Below are 25,133 nucleotides of genomic sequence, written 5' to 3'. Positions count from 1 at the left end.
TCTTAAGAAGAGTGAAGTCTGCTTTTGAGAAGTTTTTCACTGTGGTCTTTTGTGCTGGGGTGGAGGTGGGATATGTATATCCAGGGTGATTAGTTTGTGGTCAGATCTCACTAGTGAGGGGTATACTTCCAGTGTGGAGCATTTTGTCCCCATGTTTGTGATGATCAGGACTAGTATATTATCTCCCCTAGTAGGAGAGGTGACTAGTTGTTCCAGTGCATTTGAATTTATGAATTCCAGGAACCTTTGGGCTAGGGTATTAGGGCTAGAATAATGTACCCAATCTATGTTTGGGTAGTTGAAGTCTCCCAGTATGATGGTATTTTGTGATACATTCATATCCTCCAATGTCTTCAGGAAGGCTGAGTGGGGTTCTTGAGATTGGGAGGATGGTCTGTAACACGCTACCAGTTGTATAGCAGTTTTGCCTATGGTTAGTTGCACCTGTATGGTCTTTGATGCTTCATGTGTTGCTACTAACCTGGAGGTGTGGGTGTCCTTGATGAATATGGACACTCCCCTCCTTGTGGTTCGCCCGGGTTTTGGGGCGAAAAGCATGATACGAGGTATAGCCTGGTAGCTGGGGTGCTCTCAGGAGCCTTGAACCAGGTTTCAGTTACTGCACAGACGCCGATGTTCTCCATGCTGAGGAGTGCATCAAGTGCCTGCATCTTGAGATTTAGACTTCTGGTGTTGAGCAGCATTACCCTTAGTTTTTTCCATTTTTGTTTTCTAAGGAGGTGGGTTTGTCTTTTGAGCCTTGCCTAAAAAAGGCACTATGGGGGTGGCAAGAGCCTTAGCCAATATCCGGAAGCCCAGTGGTGACAGGTGTAAGCCATCCCTTGTGAAGCAGCGTGGCTTGTCCAACATGTCATCCCAGGCAGACAGACATTGGATCCCCTTAGAATGACACCAGTACTTGAGCCAATTATTAAAGATGATCATCTTGTCTTTGTATTGTGGTATCATTCTTGGTGAAGGCAAGATGCTGATCAGGGTTAGGGTCATACCAGCCTGGGCTACATAATCGGAGAGCTCCTCTATGTCTCTTTTCATGTAGTCCAGGGAGGTACGTCTCAGGTCATTCACACCGGCATGGACAATGACGGAGTCATATTTGTACTTGCTTTGGAGTGACTTGAGTGCGTGTGTTATGTGGCGGATCCTAGCTCCTGATAGAAAGCTCACAGTCACCCTCTCCTTGTTCAGCCTGGTCAGAGGGACATCAGTGTGTCTGACTATAGAGTCACCTATTATTAGTGTATCAGGCATGGTGTTTGGCCTTAAGGGCTGTGATTGGTTGACACACTGATTTATTGAAGTATGTGTTGCATGTGTTTTGTTTTGAGGTGGTGGATTTTTGGATGTCTGCTTTGGGAGCCTCTGTTTTGGTAAGTTTTTTATTAGAGCCTCCGAGTATGTCTTTGTGTTTTTATGTATTTGGTTTGCAGTTGTGGTAGGTCTATGTGGGACTGGGATTGTTGTGTGTGTGGTTACCATCTCCTCCTGTCTGGTCATGCCAGCCCTGAGTTGAGAGAGTTCAGCCTCCAGTTTGGCTATATAGTTGCATCTCTCACATGTATTTGTGTTTGTTGGGGGGATGAGAGGGTTGTCTGTGTACATGAGACAATTGTAGCATTGTCTCAAGATACCCAGATTGACCAGCTGAACTGGAGAGGATGCCAGTAATCTACCACTCGACATGCTAGAACAGTATAAGGGAGTGCTGTACCTTTAAGGGAAGTGGATATTCACAGGGGTGGTAAGTAGATGTAGTGCTTTACTTAGTACGAGAGTGCTTACTTAATAGAGAAGTATTGAGAACAAGTGCTAGGCTTATAATATAGTGAGTAGTCTGATTATACTAAGAGTAGAGCTTCCTTAAGGGAAAATTTGAAGAGCAGACCTGGCAGAGCCAGAAGAAGTTTAACCTTGTTTAACCGCGCTGCGCTATGCGCACAACCCACAAAAGCCGTGCAAACGCGGATTTTAAACAGTGAACTACAAAAGAGCTAGAAATGGTCCAAAACAACCAATTACTACAGCTTCTTCTGCTGAGGTCACTTCCTACAGGGACAGGTAGGCTGCTCAAGGCTCCCCACTCCCACTGGTGAGCAAAGAAACTTCCTTCTATCCAAGTAAGGTAATGGACAACACAGGAACTACACCACAGCCCAGAATACAGCAATGCCTGTAAACTGGTCTAAACTAGTCGAGGAGAAGCGGGAAAACAAGGATTATTTTTTTGTTTTTTTTATAGAAACACACAGAAAATGCAGAAACAGTGATAAATCAGTTACACAGGCTAGCACACTTTAGTGGGCAGCCTCAACAGTGAAGGGGGGAGGGGTGGTATGTGTGGTAATATAGCAGGTATGTGATAATAACCAAATGATTTTATGTTGTATCTGTCAGATATTTTTTTCTAATATTTTCAGATAGATGATACATAGTTTTGTTACCTTGAACTTTTGCTTGTTACTGAGTAAAATTCTGAAATAAAAGGATTTAGTAAAAGTGTATCCCTTCTCTGTGATGGAGTAGATAAAAGGGAGGCCATATTTACTGATGGGGAAGTAGTGCACCCTTTCCAAATGCAATTCTTTACAAGCAGATAGAGAATTCTTTAAGAGGTGTTTTATAACTCGATTTATTGTGTGCTTTGTTAATGCAGAAGTTGAAAGAAACCGGTTTGGTTTAACCACGTCATGGTATTTCAGTGGACAGACCCTTTTAATTTCTTCGGTAGGAGAGCTTACCGAATCGTACTCAACTCACTCAAACGGCAAAATATCGAAGCGGATTCTTTCCCTGGGAAATAATTCGCTTGGCCGCTTCGTTACGTTGCCGTTTTCGGCACTGTAGTGCGGTCTCGGAGTTGGTATATTTAAGTACGGGACATAATGTAACGTTTAAATTTATTTATTTATTTTTTTTTGAACAGCGATTTTTTTCTGACAGTTCCAGCTTTCGCTTGCATAGGGTCGATTAATCACCGTTCGCTTTTTAAGCTTTCGGTGATCGAATATAGACCCTTACTTTTCATTTGGTAGCACATTTGTTAGCCCTACAAAACTCTGTATTGTATATTTTGTTAGCGTTATTATTACAAAAATCAATCGTTCAGAACGTAGTAACTCATTGTCATAAACATGCTATTTCATATAGTCTGCAACCAACATGCATTGTTAAATATGATATACGTGAGGAAATAATCAATGTACAAAGCGCAAATGAACTGTATGATGATTCAGCACCTTCGGGAAGGGGAATAGTTCACCAGCTAACACTTGTTATACCAGCAAACCGCAATGCACAGTCCGGCAAAATGGTGCAGTTTAAAATTAAGCAACACCCTAAATATTAAAATACATGGGGCAGACTAAGCGACACGAGTTCCGCTTGTACTAGAAGTAATCAGGAAATCAGACTGGTTTGCACAGCTGTATTTTATTCAGAAGATGATGAAAGTTAAACTTTGACGTTCAGAACACGAATATTAAACGTGGATTTTCAGTAATCCATACGATCGTCAACCTCACATTAACCACAAGTATTAAAATGAAACATGTCATTTGTTGAAATGTACAAAAACAGACCAGTCCCATATAGAAAAAAAATAAGGAACAAACTTGGGCGCGGTGCAAAGAGAAAGTAATAAATTGAGAAATCACATGTTCTGACCACTGCACAATGTACAGTAGTAGTTATTTTCCAAGACGTTTGCTCTATGACAGTCACAAGTTTAAACGTGGTACCTGTCTGAAAGCTCCTTCTAATAATAATGTTAGAGGTGAAACTACCATACTTTAGAGATTACTAATTTAGGCAAAGTGAGATTTAAAATTTATTTTTAGATATAGGCTGACAAGATCTTGAAGAGATGCTGCAACAGGTGCAGTTCGTATGGGCAGGCGTAGAGTTAAGCTCCTCGTCCTCGATTGGTAGCCTTTGTCACCCGCGCCCCTGTCGTGGTCCTGCCTTCAGCTGCTGGCGACACAGTCACGTGGGACAGGCGATATAAGTACAGTGCTGCCCTCGGATTTCTGAATGAACTTGTAGTAAGTGAACAATTTTTCGGGGAAGGGGAAAAGCTAAATAAGTTAGGCTTTTGTAGCGCAAATTCGTGTTTTGTTTTTGTTGGTATATCGGACGGTTTCTAATTCCATCGAAAATGAAAGTCATCATCGGGATCAGCGGGTAAGTATAGATGGTGTTTTTTTTCTTTTTCCCTTTGCTTGTACGTTGTGCCAAGTTTGTATGTTAAGGACCCGCTTCTAAAATCTTTAAAGCTAGGGTACTCCAAAAGCAGCAACAGATAAACCTACTATATCTGAGTAGTATAACTTCTAAACGCTTGCTTTGAGTCTAATAATTTATGAGAAGTTGTTAGCCCTAACAAGTAGTAATATCGTGAATAGTGGACATTTGAGTTCAAGCCCCTTTATTTATTTATTTTTTTGCATTACGATGACATCGTCCACGTTATGGGTTGCTCATCCTTAAGTAGCATGACAACTCGGTGAAAGTGGATAACAAGAAACATCAAATGCACCTTCTCCACCCATCCTTAAATGGTTAGGGTCCTGGTGGCTTTATTTTAATTCCTTGTGGGGAATTTGGAAGCACGTGGCTGCATATTTCTCGTAGGCTTTCTTTATGGCCCGAAGGAAGTATGAATTAATTCCATGGTATCTACTGTCGCCGCTTTCCTTTTAGGTGACAAGAGGGTTTGAGCTTGACAATATTATAACATGTCTGTGTAGGTTATTATAGTCCAGATTCTGGAGAACGTGCCTACTGGTTTCGGAACCAGAAAGAACAAAAATGTTTTGAGACCGTGTGTCATTCCTGCAGTTGTACCATGTCCATCAGTATTAGTATGTCCTGTTCGTCAGGCTAGATGTGCCCAGATCACTGTTTACATTGGGACTACCGTGTGTCATGACTATAGATTTTTAGTGGGTGTATATATTAAGTGTTAGGAGTTTAATGGCCGTGTATTTGAGGCTAAAAAGTTGTTTGATAAACCTTTGTCAGTATTACTGCCGATACATTTCTTTTTTGAAATATGGAGGGAAGAACGAAGGCGGGATATTTGAATAGACTATAACTGTCGGCTTTCCCTAATAATTGTTGTAAGGAAACTGGTGACGTGCACACTACGCCCCGTTCCCCAGTAACGGTCCACTATGGCAATTTCTACTGGTTAGTCTGGGGGCGTGTCTAAATGTTTTGCTTAAGCCGGTAGTTGCGCGGGATATTTAAAATAGAGGAGCGCTCTGTGTTCTACTATATATTTGTATTTCATTATATTTAAGGATACTTTACGTGTTTAGACTTTTATAATGGGCCTTACCAGAGTATTCATGTATTGTGATTATTTAACATTATTAATACTTTGGCATGCTTCTCTCCAGTTCCCAAGTGACAGGGCTGTCCCTGAATTTTTGTCATATCTTAGCTCTGTCCCCATCATCGCCTAAAACTGGCGATTCTTGGAGAAAAAGTGAATTGCATTTAATAAATCGAGTTATGCATTTGCTGAACTAATAAAAATCTGTATTAATTCACATCCTTTTATTCTGTCAACTTCTCCAGTTCCTAATATTTAGTGTATCTGATCCTGATTAATTATGGATTTGTCACGTATTCTTTTGAGATTTGTTCTGATTTAGTTGAGAGCTTAGTTTATTGTCAGTAAAAGTTATCGGTTCTTCATTTTTGTCAGGCATTGAAAAGTTCAGTGCGGTTAATAATTAACACATATATTGCTCCAACGCCATTAGAGGTAAAGCCCATCAAAGTGATGACAGTTATTCCCTCAGTGTAACAATATTTTGCACAATGCATTTTGACCAACACACCTTAGTCAATTGATTTGGTTGCTTATCAATGTGTTTTTTTCCTTCTGTATTTGCCATATTATGCCTTTCTGAATTTTGAATTTGTTTATTTTATCCTGCTGCTGCACTTTTATCTCTGAAAATGTTATTTGTTTGGTAAAGTGAGTATACACTTCAGTGCTGTCCAATACTAACTTTTTTCTGCAATTGCTCATAATTTCTATTTAGCATCACCAATGGTGGGAAAACCACTTTGACCAATAGACTTGTCAAAGCCCTGCCAAACTGTTGTGTTGTGCACCAAGACGATTTTTTCAAGGTAAGCACTGTTTTTTTGTCTTGCATGAAGTGTGCATGGTTTGTTTAGATGCAGTTACATGTTTACATTTGCTAGTTTTTTAAAGTTTGCTTGTATTTTGCTTGTTGCTTAAGCTTCACTTAATCTACTTAAGTCCATGTAAGTGTGTAAAAGATTAAAATAATTCTCTGGTTCATGTTAGTGGGTACACTTTTCTTGCTAAAGTAACCCTGCACACCTTTACCTACAGGAACTGAACAGTATTTATTTAAACTATAATATTGTTGAGCAACTTAATAGTTACACCAGGTATTCAGCTATATTACTGTAGTATTTGAAAGCTAACACCTTCACATACTGCCAAAAATAAACCCTGCACACCTTTACCTAAAGGAACTGAACAAAATTTATTTAAACTATAATATTGTTGAGCAACTTAATAGTTACACCAGGTATTCAGCTATATTACTGTAGTATTTGAAAGCTAACACCTTCACATACTGCCAAAAATAATAATGCTCTCATTTAGGAGAGTATCAAGAACAGTTAACATAGTAAATTGGTCTCTTTTCTGTAATTTTGCACATGCATGTTCATGTGGGTAGCTGTAGGAATGTTCATAGAAATTTACATAGTTCAACCAAGTTTTTAGGCAGCATAACGCAGAAGGCATAGTGAAATGTATATTTCTTAGACTCTGCTTAACTGTCCCTGTGTTACACTTAGTAAAGATACTGGAGTGCTGGTGTAAATTTGCATACACTGTATTCAGTCATTCTTTCACAATAACTGCATTTTACTGTGTTGTGGCCAAGGTTGCCAGATTTCTGACTGGTCGGGCAGGGACAAAATGAGGACCAAAAAAAGTCTTTCACGCTACGTTCTTCTTTTGGCTTTTCCCAGTTAGGGGTCGCCACAGCGGAACTCCGGTCCGCTAATGATTGGCCGTAGATTTTTTTTACGAGTGCTGAGGTGCCCGCTCTACGCCCAACCTTCAACGAAGGCATACCCATTCTACACATGTCTTTCGAACGCCGCTCTACTGCAGGGAGGACATGCAGACTCCACACAGAAGGCGCTCCAGCCGAGAATCTAACGGGAGAACCTCTTGCTGTAAGGCAACAACGCTACCGCTGCACCAATGCTGTGTGGACCCCAAAAAAAGGTCTTTAACCACGAAGCTACTTCTGTTTAATGCGGAACTGCTTTATGTTCCATATTAAACACAAGTAGCTCCGTGTTTAGCGATTTTTGATTGGCCCGTATGCCGGTATACAGGCCAGTAAAAAGAGGAGAAAAAAAGCAGAGGGCTGTTTTTCCAGGATTTAAACCGGCAGTACAGGACTCTGGATCGGGCTGCTGATCCCGGGACAATCCTCCTCAAATAGTGACGTCTGACAACCCTGGTTGTCTTAAATTGTGGTGGATATACTAACACAATGCAGAATTTTACTGACAATGGTTGTTCATATTTTGAGCCTATAAAACTACTCACATTTTCAGTATTTTTCCCCACGGGCTCCCTGTTTCCTAGTAAATTTACATATGCCCTTAGTGGTCAACAGCTGTTTAAGCAATTATCGATGACTGGCTGTGGGTAAATCCTGATACACCCAGGACTGGATTATTACTATTGTATAATTTTATTTTATTTAATATTTACCTAATGATTAAGAAATTGCTTGCCTTTCTTAAATTGGCTTTTTTTTTTTTTTTTTACTGATTATCTGCACATGAGAATGGAACTGCCGCTCTTGTGCTTGCACAGGGCATCAGTATAGCTCTGGAGAAGATATAATCCCTGAATCTCTTACTTTTTAAATTTGTAGAGCATGCATGATTTGGGGCTGTCCAAATAAGCTTGCTCATGCTCAATAGTAATGAGCAGGCATTGTATAATGCAACTGTATCCACATCCTGTTGCTTGTGTCCTAGGTAACTAGCAGATATTTTACTTGGTTTTGACCCCAGTATTTTCCACAGTTAATTGTGGTAGTGTAGCATCTCACATGCTTAGGGGGAGATAATGACAGGAAGGACTTGACAGGAAGGACTTTGTTAACAAGACCAAGTCGGATAATAACTCTTTGCTAATAGAGGAGTAGTTACAGCAGTGATGGCAAACCTATGACATGTCAAAGGTGACATGCCATGACATTTTGGTTGACACACCAGTGTTCAACATCTGTGTTAACAAACTGCTTTTGCATTTGTTGTGTGAAGTGCATGGAAATTTGTACCAGGAGTCCGTTATTAACCTCAGACTATTTTGATATACTTTCTTGATGGTATGTAAATATCAGTGCTGACCTTGTTTTCTCTTCTTGGTTACACTTCTGCAGAGGGCAAGTAGTCTGCATTTCTATGAGTTTGCTATTTCTCAACTGTCCCTCTTAATCCCTCCTAAAACTGGCAACTTTTTAAACTTAATAATGACAATTAGATTTATAGACTAATTTTACTTCAGGAAATGTTAATTCACATTAATATTTTTTCTGTCAGTGCCTCAAATTAATAGTTCTAGTAGTTTAAAACTGTCCATGTCTCATTTCTAGATTTGTCCCTGATGTATTTAGTCATGAGTTATCCCTAATGTATTGAAAGCCGTGTGTGTGTGTGTATATATATATATATATATATATATATATATATATATATATATATATATATATATATATATATATATATATATATAATTTACTGTGGTGGTGCTGCGGTAGCGTTGTCGCCTCATAGCAAGATGTCCCATTCGATTCTCAGCTAGAGCGTCTTCTGTGTGGAGGCATACGTGAATGGGGCGTGCCTTCGTTGAAGGTTGTGTCAGGGCTGGTAACCAGGTACGTAAAAATCCGCTACCAATCATTAGCGGACCTGAGTTCCGCTGTGGCGACCCCTAACCGGGAAAAGCCAAAAGACACAAACAAAAAAATTATATATATTTTATTTTTTTTTTAATTTTATATGGGGGGGGGGGCACACAAGCAGAGTCGAGTTAGGTATTTTCCAAAATTTTGATACTTCAAACCCAAAAGGTTTGCCAGTCCTAAGCATGCAATCAGTCGTGAGGGATTTGGGCACCCAGACTGATGGCAACCTGACTTTTGACCACCATGTTTCCATTTTACAGAAGGCTTTCTACAAGGCCCAACTCATAAGTAAGGGTATCGCATCCAGGGACAAGGAGGTAATAACATTCCTGTATTCTTGCCTAAAAAGGCCCATTGAGTACAACACCTCATTTGGCATGTACCTCGCAAAGCACATGCATCAGCTGGGTAGATCAGAGGTTCTTCACTAGGAGAATCCAGACCCGCAAAAATCTACCATGCACACAAGGCTAAAAGCTATATTTCTCTAGTCAATTTCATACAGACACTTCAGAGGTGACCTTTGTCTGGCATACAAGGCGACTGCTGCATATCCCCAAGTCAAGCTGCACTCTATAACCCACACGTGCATCCTCAACCTGGTCTTTGACATCAATAGGACTTGTTGGCAGGACAGATTTGTGTCCCAGAAACTCCCCATCTGTGGAATAGACTCCTCTCCACGTCAAGCAGAGTACTTTACCATTTTTTTAGCACAACCTTGATAACTGGATGGGAACTAGAAAATACTTCCCCGGGATTACACCCATTTGTAGCATATGTGACTTCAGCCCAGAACTCTCATAAATTAACATTGCAGCTGTTTCTTCTAGACCTGATATACACTGACTACTATATGTGGTAGTGGTTTCAGGTAATATGATGGTAGCAGGTGTAATGCATCTAATAGTACTTTGAGGAACAGACTGACTTCAGAGGTCACAAAATTCACAGATACCAAGTCGTCTATGAAACAGCAAATGTTTGAGAGACTCTACTACATTACATTTCTTAGCTTCATTGACTTGTTTAGGATATATTGGCACATGGGCTGACTGTCCTAGTCCTTATGCAACACTCTTTCTGGGCTTAAGATCCCTAGGCGTTTCTCTGGCAGGGCTTGTGTATGGGAAACTATCAGTCTTGGTGACGTGTTGCAACTTAAATTCACAGGAGATTAGGGATACCTGTGGAACAGAATCTTTGAAAGGAGCACATGTTTACGTACAACTAGTAGCAACAATTTCAGAGGACTATAGGAAGTGAACTTCAAATGGCAAAGTGGACTATAGGAAGTGTTAACTTCAGATGGCATAAAGTGAAGTGCACCTTATTTTTGGTTCCAACTAAAGTGCATGGGAACATACAAAAAGCACAAAAGGGGATATCAACTATTCATATTTAAAATAGAATTAAAATTTATGCTGTCTGACATGAAAACTAAAACCCACTCTCTAAAGGTATGGTAAAGTATTATTCAAAGATGTGCGGTTGTCTGTATAAGCTTTACAGTCAATACTAGATTTCAGTATTATGCAGGATGAACACAGTGTAGTTTTATAAGAAAAGGGAATATGCAAACTGAGTAGCTTCTGCATATTAACTGGCAGGGACAACTGGGTTTAGTGGTGCTTCTTAGCCCTCTGACTGTTAACTGTGTTCAGGGGCTGTCTCCCCTCTAGTAAATGTCTCCTTGTTCTGTTTTACTCACTGGTGTCGTCCTGTTGGGAAAAGGGGGGCTGATAACCAGACAATGTGGGAAGTGCTAGACACTACAATGTCTGCACTAGAATGATTTTAAGTAGACGCCGTCCAAGATAACCACCTATGCACAAAAGGCAGTAAATGCAGACAAGGAACACTCACTTGAGCCTGTAAGGAACAAGTTATAAAATCCATAAATGGCTGGTAGACAGTGTGTCTTAGACTGGTATAGTTAAAATTTGGATGGATTGTAGTGGGCCTGTGTGTTTTAGTTGCATTCACCCAGGTTCAACATGGATCTTGAAACTGGTGGTAGTGGGGGGCACAGCCTGTCCCTTTCATTGCCAATGGCTAAACGTACTACTGTTTTATGTAGGGTTCACTGCAGCTTAGTATTGAGCAGAAATTTCCACTGGTGAGATCTGTTCACAGTAACACGAATTTTCTAGTAAACCCTGTAGGATTTACAGGGCTCAGAAGAACTAACTGGGATTCCATCTTATGTAACAGACTACTGTCATGTCCTCTAATAGTCTGTCATTATTGCTAATATGTTGGTGGCTCTACTGTGCCACCTGAACATATTCTGATGCTTGTAACAGCAGCTTTCTCAGATTTCTACAGTGGGCTGTAGACAGGTCATTAGTGCGAGTGCTTTGCATGTATGACACTTTCAGTGTCTCCTACTGGGAGGTAGTAAATGTATTGGTTCTCCACCAGTACCTGTACCTTACAGAATGAATTTTTTGCTTAACTTGCACAACTTGTTTCCGAACTATTTAATTTCTTAACTAGTTGGAGTCTAACTTTACAGTTATGCAAAAAGCAGACATGAGAGCACTCCAGCATCTTTAGTGCTGTCAATACAAGCTTATAAAAACTTAACTTTTTTAAAATTGAAATCACAGAAATGAAAGCATGCAAGTGTTCCTGGTTTTGAAAATGTGGTTTCCTTTTTTTTTTTTAATTTTATGTACATTTGAGAAATCCATTGGCAAATTTATTTTTCATGAACCTAAGTGTTCCATTGTACCCGCAGTTAGAGCTGGAGATGAGCAACATGCGTGCATATATCAGTTCAAGTGTTCTGCACTTTGACATGGTCTGCTGTGAATTTTAGTGCTGTTGTAATCTGTTCACAATCCTGCCAAAACATGGGGACTACTGTATTACAAAATGGGTGCAGTTTTTCATTTTCTCTCTTGCTTTTATATTGCAAGGTATATATGGATACCACATTTTTCTTGCCATGGGTATTTCTGAAAACTGAATTCTTGTTAAAGTTTGCTTTTTAAAATGTATGTATATGCAGGATGTGATCAGATCTGCTAGATGACTGATCACCCTGGGTTGCAGCAAAATTTTATTGGTCACTATGTTTCAGCCACCGGATCAGATAGAAGTTGGGGAAGACGGCTTTAAGCAGTGGGATGGTAAGAACGGTGTTCACAATAGAAAGCAGTAATGGAGTAATCCATAAGTATTTTTTTTTATATATATATATATATAAATGATTAAATGTAAAAATACATACAATCATTCTCAATTTTCTTTATAAGCTCTGTATCTCCTGACTTCAAGGGAGCATTTCCTTTTTTTCTTCCTAGTGATAACTGCCATGGATATGGAGGCAATGACCAACACAGTTAAAGCCTGGAAGGAGAACCCGGTCAAGTTTGCCCGTACTCATGGTGTGAATTATTCTCTGACTTCTGATGGGACGGATCCAGAGAAGGAAGTTCACCTGTTGATTGTGGAAGGCTTCTTGATATACAATGACAAGTGAGCAGTCTTGTTCACTATAGTAGACAGCTTTCTTTGTCTGTAGCACTAATTACTATGGCTGGTATTTTGTTCAGAGCTGTTGTGGGCATGACAGTGTCTTGTTCACCCATGGTGGTCTGTTTTATCTTTGTTGCAATAAGAACTACTGCAAGCATGACTTGAAGATTCCTGTTGCAGAAAAGATGGTCGTCTGATTTTGGGCTGGGATCCTGAGATTGTCTATGGTACAGTCTCAAGGTGAAAAAGTGCTTAATCGATTGTCTGAAATGACCATTCTTTTGTTTAAAACTGGTATTTGGATGGTGTGTGTGTGTGTGTGTGTGTGTGGGGGGTCATTTACTAAACAGTAATCCCAAAGGTCCATCAGTATTTCTGCAAACTTTAGACAAACAGATCTATGAATTCTTACATTCAGTATAGTTTTTCCATACAACTTTAGGTCGGCAGGTTGTTTGCATTGACATTGCAAATTGTTCCAAGAAAATCTGAGGTTAGGTAAATCTACAGGGGGTCTAGAAGAGAATTCTATTTTTGACTTGTTGCCACTTCTGTTTATTTATTCTTGGTCTGCTCCTCTGACCTTAAAATCGTTATATACCTAACCTACAGCGTTTTCAAAACTAGAGCTGGAACTGCATTCACAAGATGCTGTAGTGGTGGTTATAGCCAAGATGCAGCCACTTCCCTTTGACATCCACATATAGTTAAGATGCAGCCAGTGCCCTTTGACAGCCACATAAAGCTAACTTGTGGCAGATTATGGATCCAAATGTACTACTGTCTGAAATCTGTGTAGATCTGGTTTGAACTATTCATACCTGACAGCATCTCCCAAGCTGGAATTTTTTAAAACCGTTCTAGCTTGTAGTTAAAGCTATCATATTTCCAATCTGCGCACACACAGTGCCATAGAGGTCAGCTTCCCATTAATAAACATTCTTTCTTACCTATTCACGACTTGCATATTTTTTGCATCCAGAACACTGCCCCCCCCCCCCCCCCCCAAACAAAAAAAATCAGTTCACCTGTTTATTTTCCATGATTAGCTAATGGAATGTTTGCTTTGTAGCAAGTTAAGTGAAAAACTAAGTGTAAGCATTATCATGGAACTTGGTTTCATAGTGATTTAAGGCAGTCTAAATACTGCTTAGGTTGCAAACAACACTCAAGTACTTGGTGTGACTGATCATGTTTTAATTGTGTGACATGGAAAGGGGCACTAAACCTAGTTAATCTGGTTAACATTGACAGTGGTCATTTAGCTCTGAGTGGGTTGAGCTGTTGGGTTATGACCACTGATAGAAAATCTAGTTTTTCTTGTAGCTAGCATGAGGCATAACACAATGTGGCTTCTGGAAAGAACCAGTGTTACTAGCCTGTTTATGGGCTACTATGTCATCCGTTGTGCTCTTAACTAACAGTACCATAGAAGCTCACTTAAAGTGAGCTATCACTTCAGAAGAAGACTGTTGGAGGATAACTGGGAGACTGGATTTTACCAAAGAGGAAACTGGGAGAAGTCCGGAAGTATTAAGAGGATTGAGATGTGAAAACTTTGTTTAAAACACAAGGCTCACATACTGCTGCTAAAACCAAGGCAAAGAAAGCAAATTTCAAGAAGCTTTGTGCACAGCTCTCAAACTTTTAATTCCATCACAAACAAAACCAAACTGTCTAGTGTTTTCTTCCCTGATATTGGGACAACATCAGAACCATTGCAATTGGATAAGTCAACAGTGCCAGTCATGTCACATCATTTTGTAATCAATGCTCTTTCTAAAAGTTAGTATAGTAAATGACCTATGCATATAAAATATAAATACATAATGACACTAACACAGCTCCTATCTGCCACAAACATTAAACTAATAGAAAGTTGCATTAAAATTGTGTTAAATGGGATCTATAACCAGGCCAAATAATTCTAAAAATGACTTAACACTTCAAATACAGTATTACAAGCCCTGGGCTCTCCTTTTTAAAATGGGTGCTATGGAAATATCAGTGCCAGGTAATGGAGACATTTAATCTTAATTGCCACTGCAGTTCACTGCTTTCTAATCTGGTTTCCCAAAAATGCCTCTACTATCCAGAATGAACACTTAGTTTGGCATAGTTGCGGTTTGAGTCTACTGGGGTAAATTTATAGGAGTCTTTCAAAAATGTTTGAATGTAGCTGGGGTTCTGCACTGTGTAAGATATAGGGGAAGCTTGCCTCATGTATGAGGGAGGAGCTTGGATATTGATATTCTGATGTAGAACTTGATTTTTTGGAACTTGTATTAATTGAGGAGTTCATCTTTTTTCAAAGGAAAATGTCACAGATCTGACTAATGTGGTCTTGGTGAAATAAGGACAGTTCATACTTTTTCAAATATTAAAAGTAGTATAAATGCTAAGGGCTTTACAGTTGGAAAGGTAAATCTGGTTCGCATTTATAGTTAAATCAGAGTGGGCAGCTTTGAAAATATTTTATTCATTTGTCAAGCAAACTGTTTTACATTTCCTTTTAATGTCTGTCAGTTGAGAAAATAAATGGTATAATTATGATATCATCAAAACTCTGTTCTTAAAAGTTCTATATGCATACAATAGATTTAAAACTTGACAGTATGTCCAGTCCCCCTCAAGACTTCATTATCAGCTTATCTATTTTGCTTGTTTTGTTTTAAGGCTATTGAAAGACCTGTTTGATCATCGCTTTTTCCTGGCTGTTCCATATGAGGAAAGCAAAAGGAGAAGAAGGTGAGTCCTTCAGTCTGTTAACAGGACAGTGTATTCTTTTCTTGCCTTAAGCCACTAGTTTTCTGCTTTTTCTCTTAAATTCAATCTGTGTGAAGATGGCTCCAGTCTGAGATTGGGTTTCTCTTTTGTTGAATTAAATCTGTGTGAAGATGTCTCCAGTCTGAGATTTTTGGGTCAGATTCCTGTTTGTCCAAATAGGTTTTTCATCGATTCCAGTAAAGTTTTATCCATTATTGGAATTGCTTTCAACAACAACATGGCAGCTATGTCTCTAACAAGTGTTCACACCCTTGATAAATGTAAGCAGAAGCTTGGGAGACAAAACATTTACAAGCTGTGGCCTGAGAAATGAATCATACAGGCTGCTTATGTCCATGGTGCCAAATCAGGGATGGATTTCCTGTTCCCCACCCACTTGGCCAAGTTAAAATTGAATTTGGTTAGGAAGAACTTTGCTCCACATGGATGGGGATCCTGTTCCAGAGAAGGAGTCATCTCTGGGTTTGTTTTGCAGATATGTAGGAGGCCCTTCAGGGTGGGGTCTGACGCCTTCTATTAGATTTCCCCTCCAACCTCTTGTAGGAGAAAGCAGTCTGCATGGGATGCTACTTACACCTTCACCTCTGTGGATGTTCAGTTGTTGAATGTGCTTGGTTGGGGACATAACAGAGGGCATTGTACTAATTATAGGGCTGAGAAATGCTGAATACTGTGGAACAATGACTGACTTGGACCTAAATGTCATACCTTAAGTTGCACAACGCAGCAGAGCTGTTTTCAATATGGTAGTTACCAGGGGTGGATGACTTCCTGTAGGGTACTGTTATGCATGTCGTGGCATTTAGTTTTTGTCCATGGCTGACACCAGTTATTTGTCTGTAAGCCTTTCCTGGAAACAATGTCCGTGGGAAGATTCTATGAAGAGAAATCTTGACCAATGGATGGGAGATCGCAGGTATACCCCAGGGATAACCCCGGTGTCACTGCTTGACACGGGCACAGCAAAATAATGGGCATAGTATCCTTCAAACTAAAGGGGTGGCGAAAGCCACAAAACTCTGGGCTAGGCTTATAAATGCCCTAGGGCAGATAGCCTAGTATGAACCTATGAACTGCTCCTAATTTGCAGTCCTCTGCAAATTTAGTCCGCTAAAGGCCATTGACAGCCTTGATTTCAGAGAAGTAAATGCAAAAAAGGAGCAGTCCCAGGACCAATCCCTGAGTAACTCTGCTTGTGACTGGCCTCTTTAGAGGTGGCCTTCCCAATTCTAACCTCCTGCATCCTATGAGCCATTTGGCTGTCCACCGGGTGACCTAAGGATTTGTACCTAATCTCGAGTTTGTCAAAAATGTCCAAGTTGGGTATTGCCTTCTCAAAGCAGTCGTCCGGGTGAGTAGAACTGCTCTTGATGAAACCAAACTGGGTTGGGCCCCAGTGTCTGGAGGTTTCCTATGTCACTGATAGTTTCTGTGAATCTTTCCAAAGCTTTGCATATGGGACTGGGGAGACTTATCAGTCTGTATATAGCCAACCTTTGCGCAGATGGATTACTGTTCTCCATGAGGCATTAAGCCTGTTTGGAAGATGCAGTTAAATGACTATTCCATGGGGCCCAATAGCTCATGTTTCATACCATTTAGAAGCATTAAGGAACTGTTCCCTAGTGATGGGGGATGGTATTTGATGGTATTTCCTGAGGAAAGGTTGAAGTGAAAAGAGGTATTGGGGTTAAATGCTAGTAGGTTTGCTATATCTCCTGGCTCTCCATAAGTAGCTCCATTAATAATGAGCTCTGCACATAATTATGTATTGCCTCCTGAGGTTGTGGACATAGCTGAAGAATGCTTTGCGGTTGTCCTTGGCCTGAGGCGCCAAAGTTACCTCAAATTTGGCTTTGGTAGACGTTTTTTGTCCTCTAGGTTTAGTTTGAGTGTGCTTTTATCCTGCAGTGTGCTACATCTCCTACTTTTTCCATGATTTTCTTCCTTCTGTTACATAGCCTATTGATGGGATTCCACCAGTGTGGCATGTTTTTTGATTTGTGTACTTCTGGTGGGTACAGCTGCTTCTATGCAGCTGTTAACATGCTTGTATAGAGTTTCTTTGAACACTTCCAAATAGGCAGCAGTGTTCACATGGTTTATAGGGGCTTAGAATTTTGTCAGGTTTTTACTTAAGATTAGCCTAAGGCTAGCTTCCCCATTATCTAAACATCTTTTCTAGTGATCTAGATGAATTTGAGTTATTTCCCCATTTATTTGATAGAGGTCTTCTGCACAGTGAGATTCAATTCCTTTGGCCAAGTTGTATATAGCTTTACTGTCCTTACTGTGAAATTCTTTACACTATCCGAGGAGGTGGGGCTGTGACAAAATGCCAGTATATCTTCTGTGTCTCAGCTACATCAATTTCATACTGTTGTGTAGAATTTAAGTGTTTAAAATAAGCACGCACTGCACCTTTTATCCATATTGCATTATGTTAATGCCTGTGAGATGTGATCATTTTTCTCTTCCCTTTTCAGTTCACGGACTTACACAGTCCCTGACCCACCTGGCTTGTTTGATGGACACTGTTGGCCCATGTATTTGAAGCACCGAAAAGAGATGGAGGAGACAGTTTCTGATATAGGTAAGTGTGTGTACGTTATTGTAAACATCCCTATGGCAATAGATTTTGGTAAATTTGGAACATTCCCCACAGGAATGTCTTACAAAAATATCAAGGTTCAGTAGGATAAATGGTGAGTTAGTAGTGCCTAGAAAGATGAAGGATAAGACTAGACAAAGTAAGGGTAGGGGATTATAGTTATTTGTCTGCTAAAACTACGTTATTCTGCCAAAGTGACATTTGGGAGTTTGTATCAAGTCTCTTCCTAAACATGGAAGGCTAGCAGGGTGACATGAAGGCCAGATAACATTAAAGATGTATAAGCAGGGTGGCTAGTGCTTGCAGAGGCACCAAGCGAATCTTATTGAGCATAAGATGTCTTCTAATCAAGTGAGTGATATGGGATTTACAGCAGTGAAGTACTGTAAGAGAAGGAAGAAAAAGTTAACTTGAAAGCTGTTTTTAAATTGGATTGGCGGAGAAAGTTGATGTCACAATTGTTTGTGGACAGAACCCTGTTGGAAGTTTAAAATTCATAAGTGTGGGTAACTTATGAAAACTGTGCAAAGCGAAATATAAACTTGCAGCCAACCCTTCCCACCACCCAAAAACATTTTTGCTAGTAGCAAGCACCCCTGATCTGGGGCTTGTACCGTCTAGATGCAAACTCCCAACAGTATAACTCCGAAGAAGTAATTGTAATTTCTGACTTGGTGTGTATTTTGTCTGTCAACATTCTTTGAATTCTGACCGTTTACAGTCCTCAACCATAATGTTTTAAGTCCAAGATGAAGTGGATTTTGGATCATGTACATTGAAGAAATGTCTCCATTAATTGGCATGAAACATGTCATGAAGGATCTCTAGTTCTACAGCTTGTAAAATGAAGATATTTGCTATATTTATAGATGCATTATAGAACTGATTCTCTGTAGCACCGAGTCAGATGGTCATTAAGATGCTGAATTGTTCCTATTGTATAGGTGAGTCAGGGAAGGATTTGTCCAAGTGCACCTTACAGAGGGGTTAACAAGGAGTATCTCATTGCAAACTCCTAGAGAGCTGCAGATAAGGGATTACTTGTTGAGAGAGAGCTGCAGATAAGGGATTACTTGTTGAGAGCATGTAAAAACTTTGTTGGAAGCCAAAAAAACTGAATTTTAGTACAAGTGCAAAAAAATAAAATAAAAAATGTATTTGGTATAATTATGGATGTATGTGTTATGTCTGGATTCTTGCATCCTAAGCTAAGTGTTGCTGGTTGAACCAGTGCTGGTGCCACAGACTAGCACCCCAGGCCCTTGGTTTTTCAAGGGAAAAGTGTGTGTGGGCTCTGCAAAAACTGCAGAAAAGTCTGTCTTTAAACTGTAGCAACTGGTCAACAGTTTTATACCCTACATGGGACTGCTACAGCTCTCGTGTTTCACCTAAAAATTAAACTCTAGCAAGCAGTTACTACAGTTTAGACCACGCAGAGCACTATGGCACTCTGGTTTAAGTGCAAGTGCAATACTGGCTTTTAAATGCCAGTGAACATAAAGAGCCATTAGGGGCAGCCAACTGCATCTCCAAATCATTGCACTTGGGACAGCTTCCCCCCTTGTCCCCACCCTAGCTTCACTGTTGAATCCAGGTACCGTTGGGGAAAGGACTAAATTGGTGTATGAAATTATCTAATTGTGAAAACATATATTATCTAAGTACGAGTATTGGGACATGGCCAAATGTAATTTCTACCAGAAACTGAAAAGATTGAACTTGCACGCATAGACGTCTGAGAGGCAAGCTGTGTTTAGCCTTTGGGGCTGTAACTACTCCAACAATAATATATGACCCTGGCATGTCTTTAGGTAGACAAGAGAACTGAGGCCCAGTATTTATAAAACATATACAAGAAATGTATATATGAGGAAGCTGCATTTCTCGGGTCTTTTTGACCTAACTGTAGCATAACTAGAAACAAACATTCTATAACTCTTCCAGTACGGGTGGACAAATTTTAGGCTGCTGAGATCAGAATTCCCAAACTGCATTCCATAAAAGCTTTTTTTTTTTTTTTTTTACCGCTCCAAACTAAAGTGGGTTGCAATTTGTACCAATGACGCTAGAGTCCAGTCTTCCACCCAAAGGTTACCCGTCTACCTTGGGTCACCCCTCATAGCAAGAGGGAATGATGTATATTTGGCTGTCGGCATTCTTTGAATTCTCTTTTCATAGGATTGCTCATAGGTGACCTTACCTAGACCTGGCTAACAAATCTGATGTATTGCTTGAATGCTTGGTTGGCTGGTTGGGTTAGCGAATGCTCTGGGATATTGGTATGCATTATTTTTACTACCTAGACCTAGAATTTGAGGCTGAAGTGTTTGGTTTAGTACCTGAAGTACTGTACATTTAAAATGTGAGTCTATGACGCTAAAAGTTTGTTATTCCTTTTAGAGTACCTGGATGGCCTAAAATCGAGAGATGAGCTCTTCACTTGCGTGTATGAAAAAATTCAGAATACATTCTTGAATTGCTCCTAGGTGAATAACTGTTATTTCAGAACTACACTTGACTTTGTTGACATTTACTAGTTTCACTGCTTAACTATCTGTATTACTTTTCTTTCAGGGCTTGTTGAATACTGAAGAGACCTGTACAGTTCACTTGTAAATAGACATTTTGCTGTAGATAAATATTTCTTGCCTTGCCATGTCTGATGTACATACTTAAAACTATTTAACTTATTTGGTGTAATCAGAAACGAGCAGTTTCTGTATTTTATATTGCAACATCCTATTTTTGTATTTTATCTCTACACATTTGCATACTGCTAAATGAATTGTCACTTGTTAAAACAACATGCCCTGTCAAACAAATTTAAGACAAATGTTTTTGCTTGTCACCTGATTGGCTATGCAATAGATAGTCTAGCAGCAGGTCATAAGCAATGGCCAGCGCTGTGAAAAGTTGTATTACTGGTCCCTGTAGAGATCTGGCTATAAACAAACTAGTGGCAGCCTAACAAGATTTCACTTGGAATCTAAAATTTGGTTCTGTGCCATTGACAAAATTTGTGATCTGTTTCATCTGCAGTGTGTAAGGACTTAAATGCACTTTGAAACAAAGCTGAAGTTTCCAGAACCATGCACCTGTGTAGCATCTAATCAGTCCTGTCCAGTCTATTTTCCCAGTGTTGTTCTTTCTTGGACAGTTGAATAAGCACACTAGGTTACCATGACATTCCAGTAAACGGGTTCACGTGCTGCTGTAGGTTGTAATCTCTCTTACCAGCATTCCCCTGCAGCTCATTGTAGATGTATCGATATTTTGTAAATAAAAAATTTTGTAAAATTGTCAGTTTTATTTGTCAGTCAAGATTTTCTGTTCCACATTTTAGATTGTTCTAAATTGCTATTAATACTCATGTTTGCCCTATCATGGAGGACTGATGTTGGTACTAACACATATGACTTTGGAGGACTGATGTTGGTACTAACATATGACTTTGGAGTTCACCTTAATCCTGTAAGGATATTTATATATATATATACACACACACACACACACACACACACACTGAACCTTTATGCATTCAGTGCAAGAGTGGCACCTACAAATGAAAGGTGGTATTGATAGTGGTCCTGAAATAATGTACACTATGCAAACTAAACATATTATCCCAAACCGCTTTCTTCATTGCCAAGTGATTCATATTCCATCTGGAGAAACGGAATCTCCTATTACCCTATTTGGAAATTCAGTTTCTTTAGCTTACTGAGCATTTTCTTGCAGATTCTTGAAGTGTCAGTAGGAGAAGAGTTCTGCAACTTGGAAATATTTCACTTTATAACAGTGAGTCTTAGATATTGTTTAACTTCAAAGTGCCATCAGTTTTGTAGCTAGATATTGGTGCATTTAAAGCTGTATAATTTCTTAGGCTGCTCAAAACCCAAGTTTTAGTGCGCTTTTTTTTTTAGAAATTCCTGGGAAATGCTATTCAGATGTGAAGAGACAGACATGAGGGAACAGTTTTAGTGGCACACCAGACTTTTTTTTTTTTTTTGGAAATGTGACCCTCTAGTCTACTGTATGAGAGGAGATGGGGGAAGAGTAACTTGACCAGGAATTGAAACTTGCAAAACTGCTCCTTGTGAAAAGTCTCAACTCGCTGCAGACTCGCAGATGGTGTTTTTCCAGGTGTTCCATTCTACGTGAATGAAGGTCTAGTCTGACAACAAATGGTAGGCTATTCTCACAATCTGTGCATTATGGGACAGATTAGCTTTCCAAAGGAAACCCGATATATGCCCCATAAGGGCAGACAAGGTGAAAAAAATAATACAAAAATTAGCAATGAGTACTATTTTGCTGCAGGCAGTTTTGGGAGGTGCAGTAAATCATGGCAAGATACATTTTTTTTCATCATTGCCCTTAGTGATGGCTAAAAGTGCCCTAAATGCGGGCATAAGTTGCGTCTCTCTGATATATATACACACACACACTACTTTGGTCATTTGCATTTACAAGAGGACTGCTCTGTTTGCCATGGATTTAATCCACAGGCTTTGACTGAACAAAAAAGTAGATTTTAAGAGACCACATTCCTTCCTCTCTTAGAGTAGCCCTATCCCAGTAAGAGGAGTGCAAAATAATCAGTCTCCTTCCCAGATAGGAAAAAATGAGTTCTGGGTCCTAATAGTCGGATCAGAAGGCTAAACCATTGGATTCTACTTTACCAGATCAGACAGAACCTTCAGAGACTTTTCTGTCATCAATTCCCATGACCATTTTTTTTTTTTCAGAGGCCAGCATCCCACCCCCCTCCATTTACTCTTCTTCCAGAAGCCTCACCAAAGATGTGGAGTGGTGAGCAGGCATACCTCCGTATGGAAACGCCAGAAGTTGTAGCTCTTTGAGGTTCTTTCAGCTATGTTGAAAACTAACCTCAGGGAACTATTGGATACTGACTGTAGGGTTGCCAACTGAGAAGTCACCAAAACCACAAACCTCTGCAGAAATGGCTCCTGAGAAGAGTATTTGCCAGCTCCTTGGTCAAATCTCCAAATTCTAATGGTGCTACCACCTAACACTACAACTTGTGAGAGATGCACTTATCTAGTCAAACTGGAGGTGAAGCTCTCTCCATCAAAGACTGAATTTGACAGTCAAGAGGAGAAGGTAAAACACTTGCACCACACTTCTCACATAGTCCCACTAAACCTACACCACCAAAATCCACACCCAGAAACACATCACAGAGGCTCTTGAATCTGCTCAAGCAACAGACCTCCAAAGCAGAAACTTAATCCACCTCCACTTAACACTATCCATATGACGCATAGCCCACAGACTCAGTGTGCCACTCAGCCACAGCCCAGAAGGCAAAACGACGTGCCTAACACTAGCCATAGATGACTCTAGTCAGGCACACTGATGACCCACTCACCAGGCTAAACAAGGAGAAGGTTACTGTCAGTGCTAGGATCCGCTACATAACCCATGCACTCAGGTCACTCCACAAGTAAAAAATGACCGTCATTGTCCATGTTGGTGTAAACTACCTGAGATGTACCTCCCTGGACTACATGAAAAGTGACATGGAAGAACTTGCTGATCTTGTAGCCCAGTCAGGTATGACACTAGCCCTGAGTAGCATCCTGCCATTTCCCAGAATGATACCGCAGTATAAGGACAAAATGATTGACTTCAATTGGCTAAGCTTCTGGTGTCCTTCTAAGGCGATCCAGTATCTGTCTGCCTGGGATGACATGGTCGACAGACCACGGTACTCTGCCCGAGATGCCTTGCACCTGTCATCCCTGGGATTCCGGATACTGGCTAAGGCTCTTGTAAGCCCTATAGTGCCTTTTTTAGGCATGGTTCAAATGATAAATTCACCATCTGAACAGGCAAGCCAAAATGGAGAACATAGATATCTGCAGTGACTGAGACCTGGTTCAAGGATCCAGAATGCACCCCTGCATTACCAGGCTATAATTCATAGGTATGTCCACATTCATTAAGGATATCCGTACTCCAGCCAGCTATTTTCAGCAGCAGCATCCAAAATCCAAGGTTATCCAACTGCAACTTTGGGCAGATCCTACTCCAGGAATTGGCAGAATGGTTGGAAAATTTGGTTCAGAAAGTCCCAAGATCCTTTCCATGACATACAGATTCAAAAGCTACTAGAAACATCATCGAACAGGTCCCACCAAATGGGCTCTGGAACTTATTTAGCAAGGACAACTGGATGAGCTTGATAGATCTTTAATGCATCCCTCCCTGTTATCTCAGATCTCGTTTGCCGCTTTGTGAAACATGGTCATTCCTGTAGTTCTTGGGCAGATGAGTGATTTTCCAGTCTTTACTCTTCTTCTCCTGTTTATTTAATTTTATTAGTCTAACGTAATTACATTATCTCTTTTAAACTTCCACCCAGTCCAGTAACTGTTAGGTTACCCCCCCCCCTCGGTTTATCCTTTGGGGTACTTCTGCTATTGTCATTAGTAACCTGTTCTTTCCCCCTTACCTTCCAAAAAAAAAAATCACTTCTATACATTTTTCACCTTCATTTTTTGTTTATCTTCGTGTGGGTATTCTCTGCCTTGCTTTTTCAATGGCTGAGAAGTCTGAAAAAGCAGGCTGGCTTCAAGAAATGTTCTGTGTGGGCACAGGATCCCTTTCAGTGACCCACACAGTTTGTGTCTACTGTTGGGCCCCTTCCATTTACAGGATTGTTCCATTTGTCTTTCTGACAGTCACAGGGCCTTGGTTGAAAGGAAAAACAAGCTGATTTGGAGGTATGCTGCTGTCAGTTGGAGGTAATTTCTGGCAGTGACCTCAAATCTTCAAAACCTAGGTCTGCTCAGTCAAGCCCTGCATCTTCCTCTAAAAGTTCTGATAGAGGGAAGAAGAGACCTTCCTTTGCTCCAAAAGACTCCTCAGAGCCAAGAACAAAAGTGACTAAGACTACTGATGACCTCTGTCTCAGGTCTGACTTTTCCAGATGCAAGTTTATTCAGCAAGGATAGGTCCGATTCATTGCACTCAGATCGGGTCAGCCCATTCAAACCAATTAGGTCCCTACCAAGGACCAGGTACTCTCCCTGTATTAATCTGGTCTTATCGAGAGTATCGTCTTGCTTTCTAAGTGGACTTAAATCTCTATCTGCTTCCTTGTCCCACTCTACCAGAAGTTGCACTGAAGAAGACATGGAATGGATGGTTCAAAAGATTTTGTGGGCACAAGGTATTTCTAAGTCCCCTTCAGCTCCTACCCCTAAGGTCCA

General features: G+C 40.2%; 2 protein-coding genes across 3 annotated transcripts in view; one reads left to right on the top strand and one right to left on the bottom strand.

Annotated features, from left to right (window-relative positions):
- Positions 1–25,133, bottom strand: part of LOC122787364 (beta-1,3-galactosyl-O-glycosyl-glycoprotein beta-1,6-N-acetylglucosaminyltransferase-like) — a 390,992-nt gene that overhangs the window by 337,172 nt on the left and 28,687 nt on the right. The gene's annotated exons all lie outside the window — the stretch shown is intronic.
- NMRK2 (nicotinamide riboside kinase 2) lies at positions 4,011–21,198 on the top strand. 2 transcript variants are annotated; one of them, XM_044054024.1, is made up of 8 exons: positions 4,011–4,200; positions 6,075–6,165; positions 12,100–12,148; positions 12,323–12,497; positions 15,174–15,245; positions 17,771–17,877; positions 20,296–20,381; positions 20,470–21,198. In XM_044054024.1, the coding sequence occupies exons 1-7, from the start codon at positions 4,175–4,177 to the stop codon at positions 20,379–20,381; spliced, it is 606 nt and encodes a 201-aa protein (XP_043909959.1). In that variant the 5' UTR covers positions 4,011–4,174; the 3' UTR covers positions 20,470–21,198. The 2 variants fall into 2 exon arrangements, with proteins under 2 accessions (XP_043909959.1, XP_043909960.1); XM_044054025.1 differs by lacking the exons at positions 4,011–4,200; positions 12,100–12,148.

The sequence above is a fragment of the Protopterus annectens genome, chromosome 13.part0, assembly GCF_019279795.1.
Source record: "Protopterus annectens isolate FY-2018-M chromosome 13.part0, PAN1.0, whole genome shotgun sequence".
In the NCBI taxonomy this organism is placed as follows: domain Eukaryota; kingdom Metazoa; phylum Chordata; order Ceratodontiformes; family Protopteridae; genus Protopterus; species Protopterus annectens.
The sequence above is the reverse complement of the archived record's forward strand: the minus strand, read 5'-3'. Positions and strand labels throughout refer to the sequence as shown.

Bases quoted from the DNA above. Each gene is read 5' to 3' on its own strand.
- NMRK2 (XM_044054024.1), top strand. From the start codon at position 4,175: ATGAAAGTCATCATCGGGATCAGCGG. The intron at 12,149-12,322 runs GTAAGAACGGTG...TTTTCTTCCTAG, and splicing joins CGGCTTTAAGCAGTGGGATG to TGATAACTGCCATGGATATG. The intron at 15,246-17,770 runs GTGAGTCCTTCA...TTCCCTTTTCAG, and splicing joins GAAAGCAAAAGGAGAAGAAG to TTCACGGACTTACACAGTCC.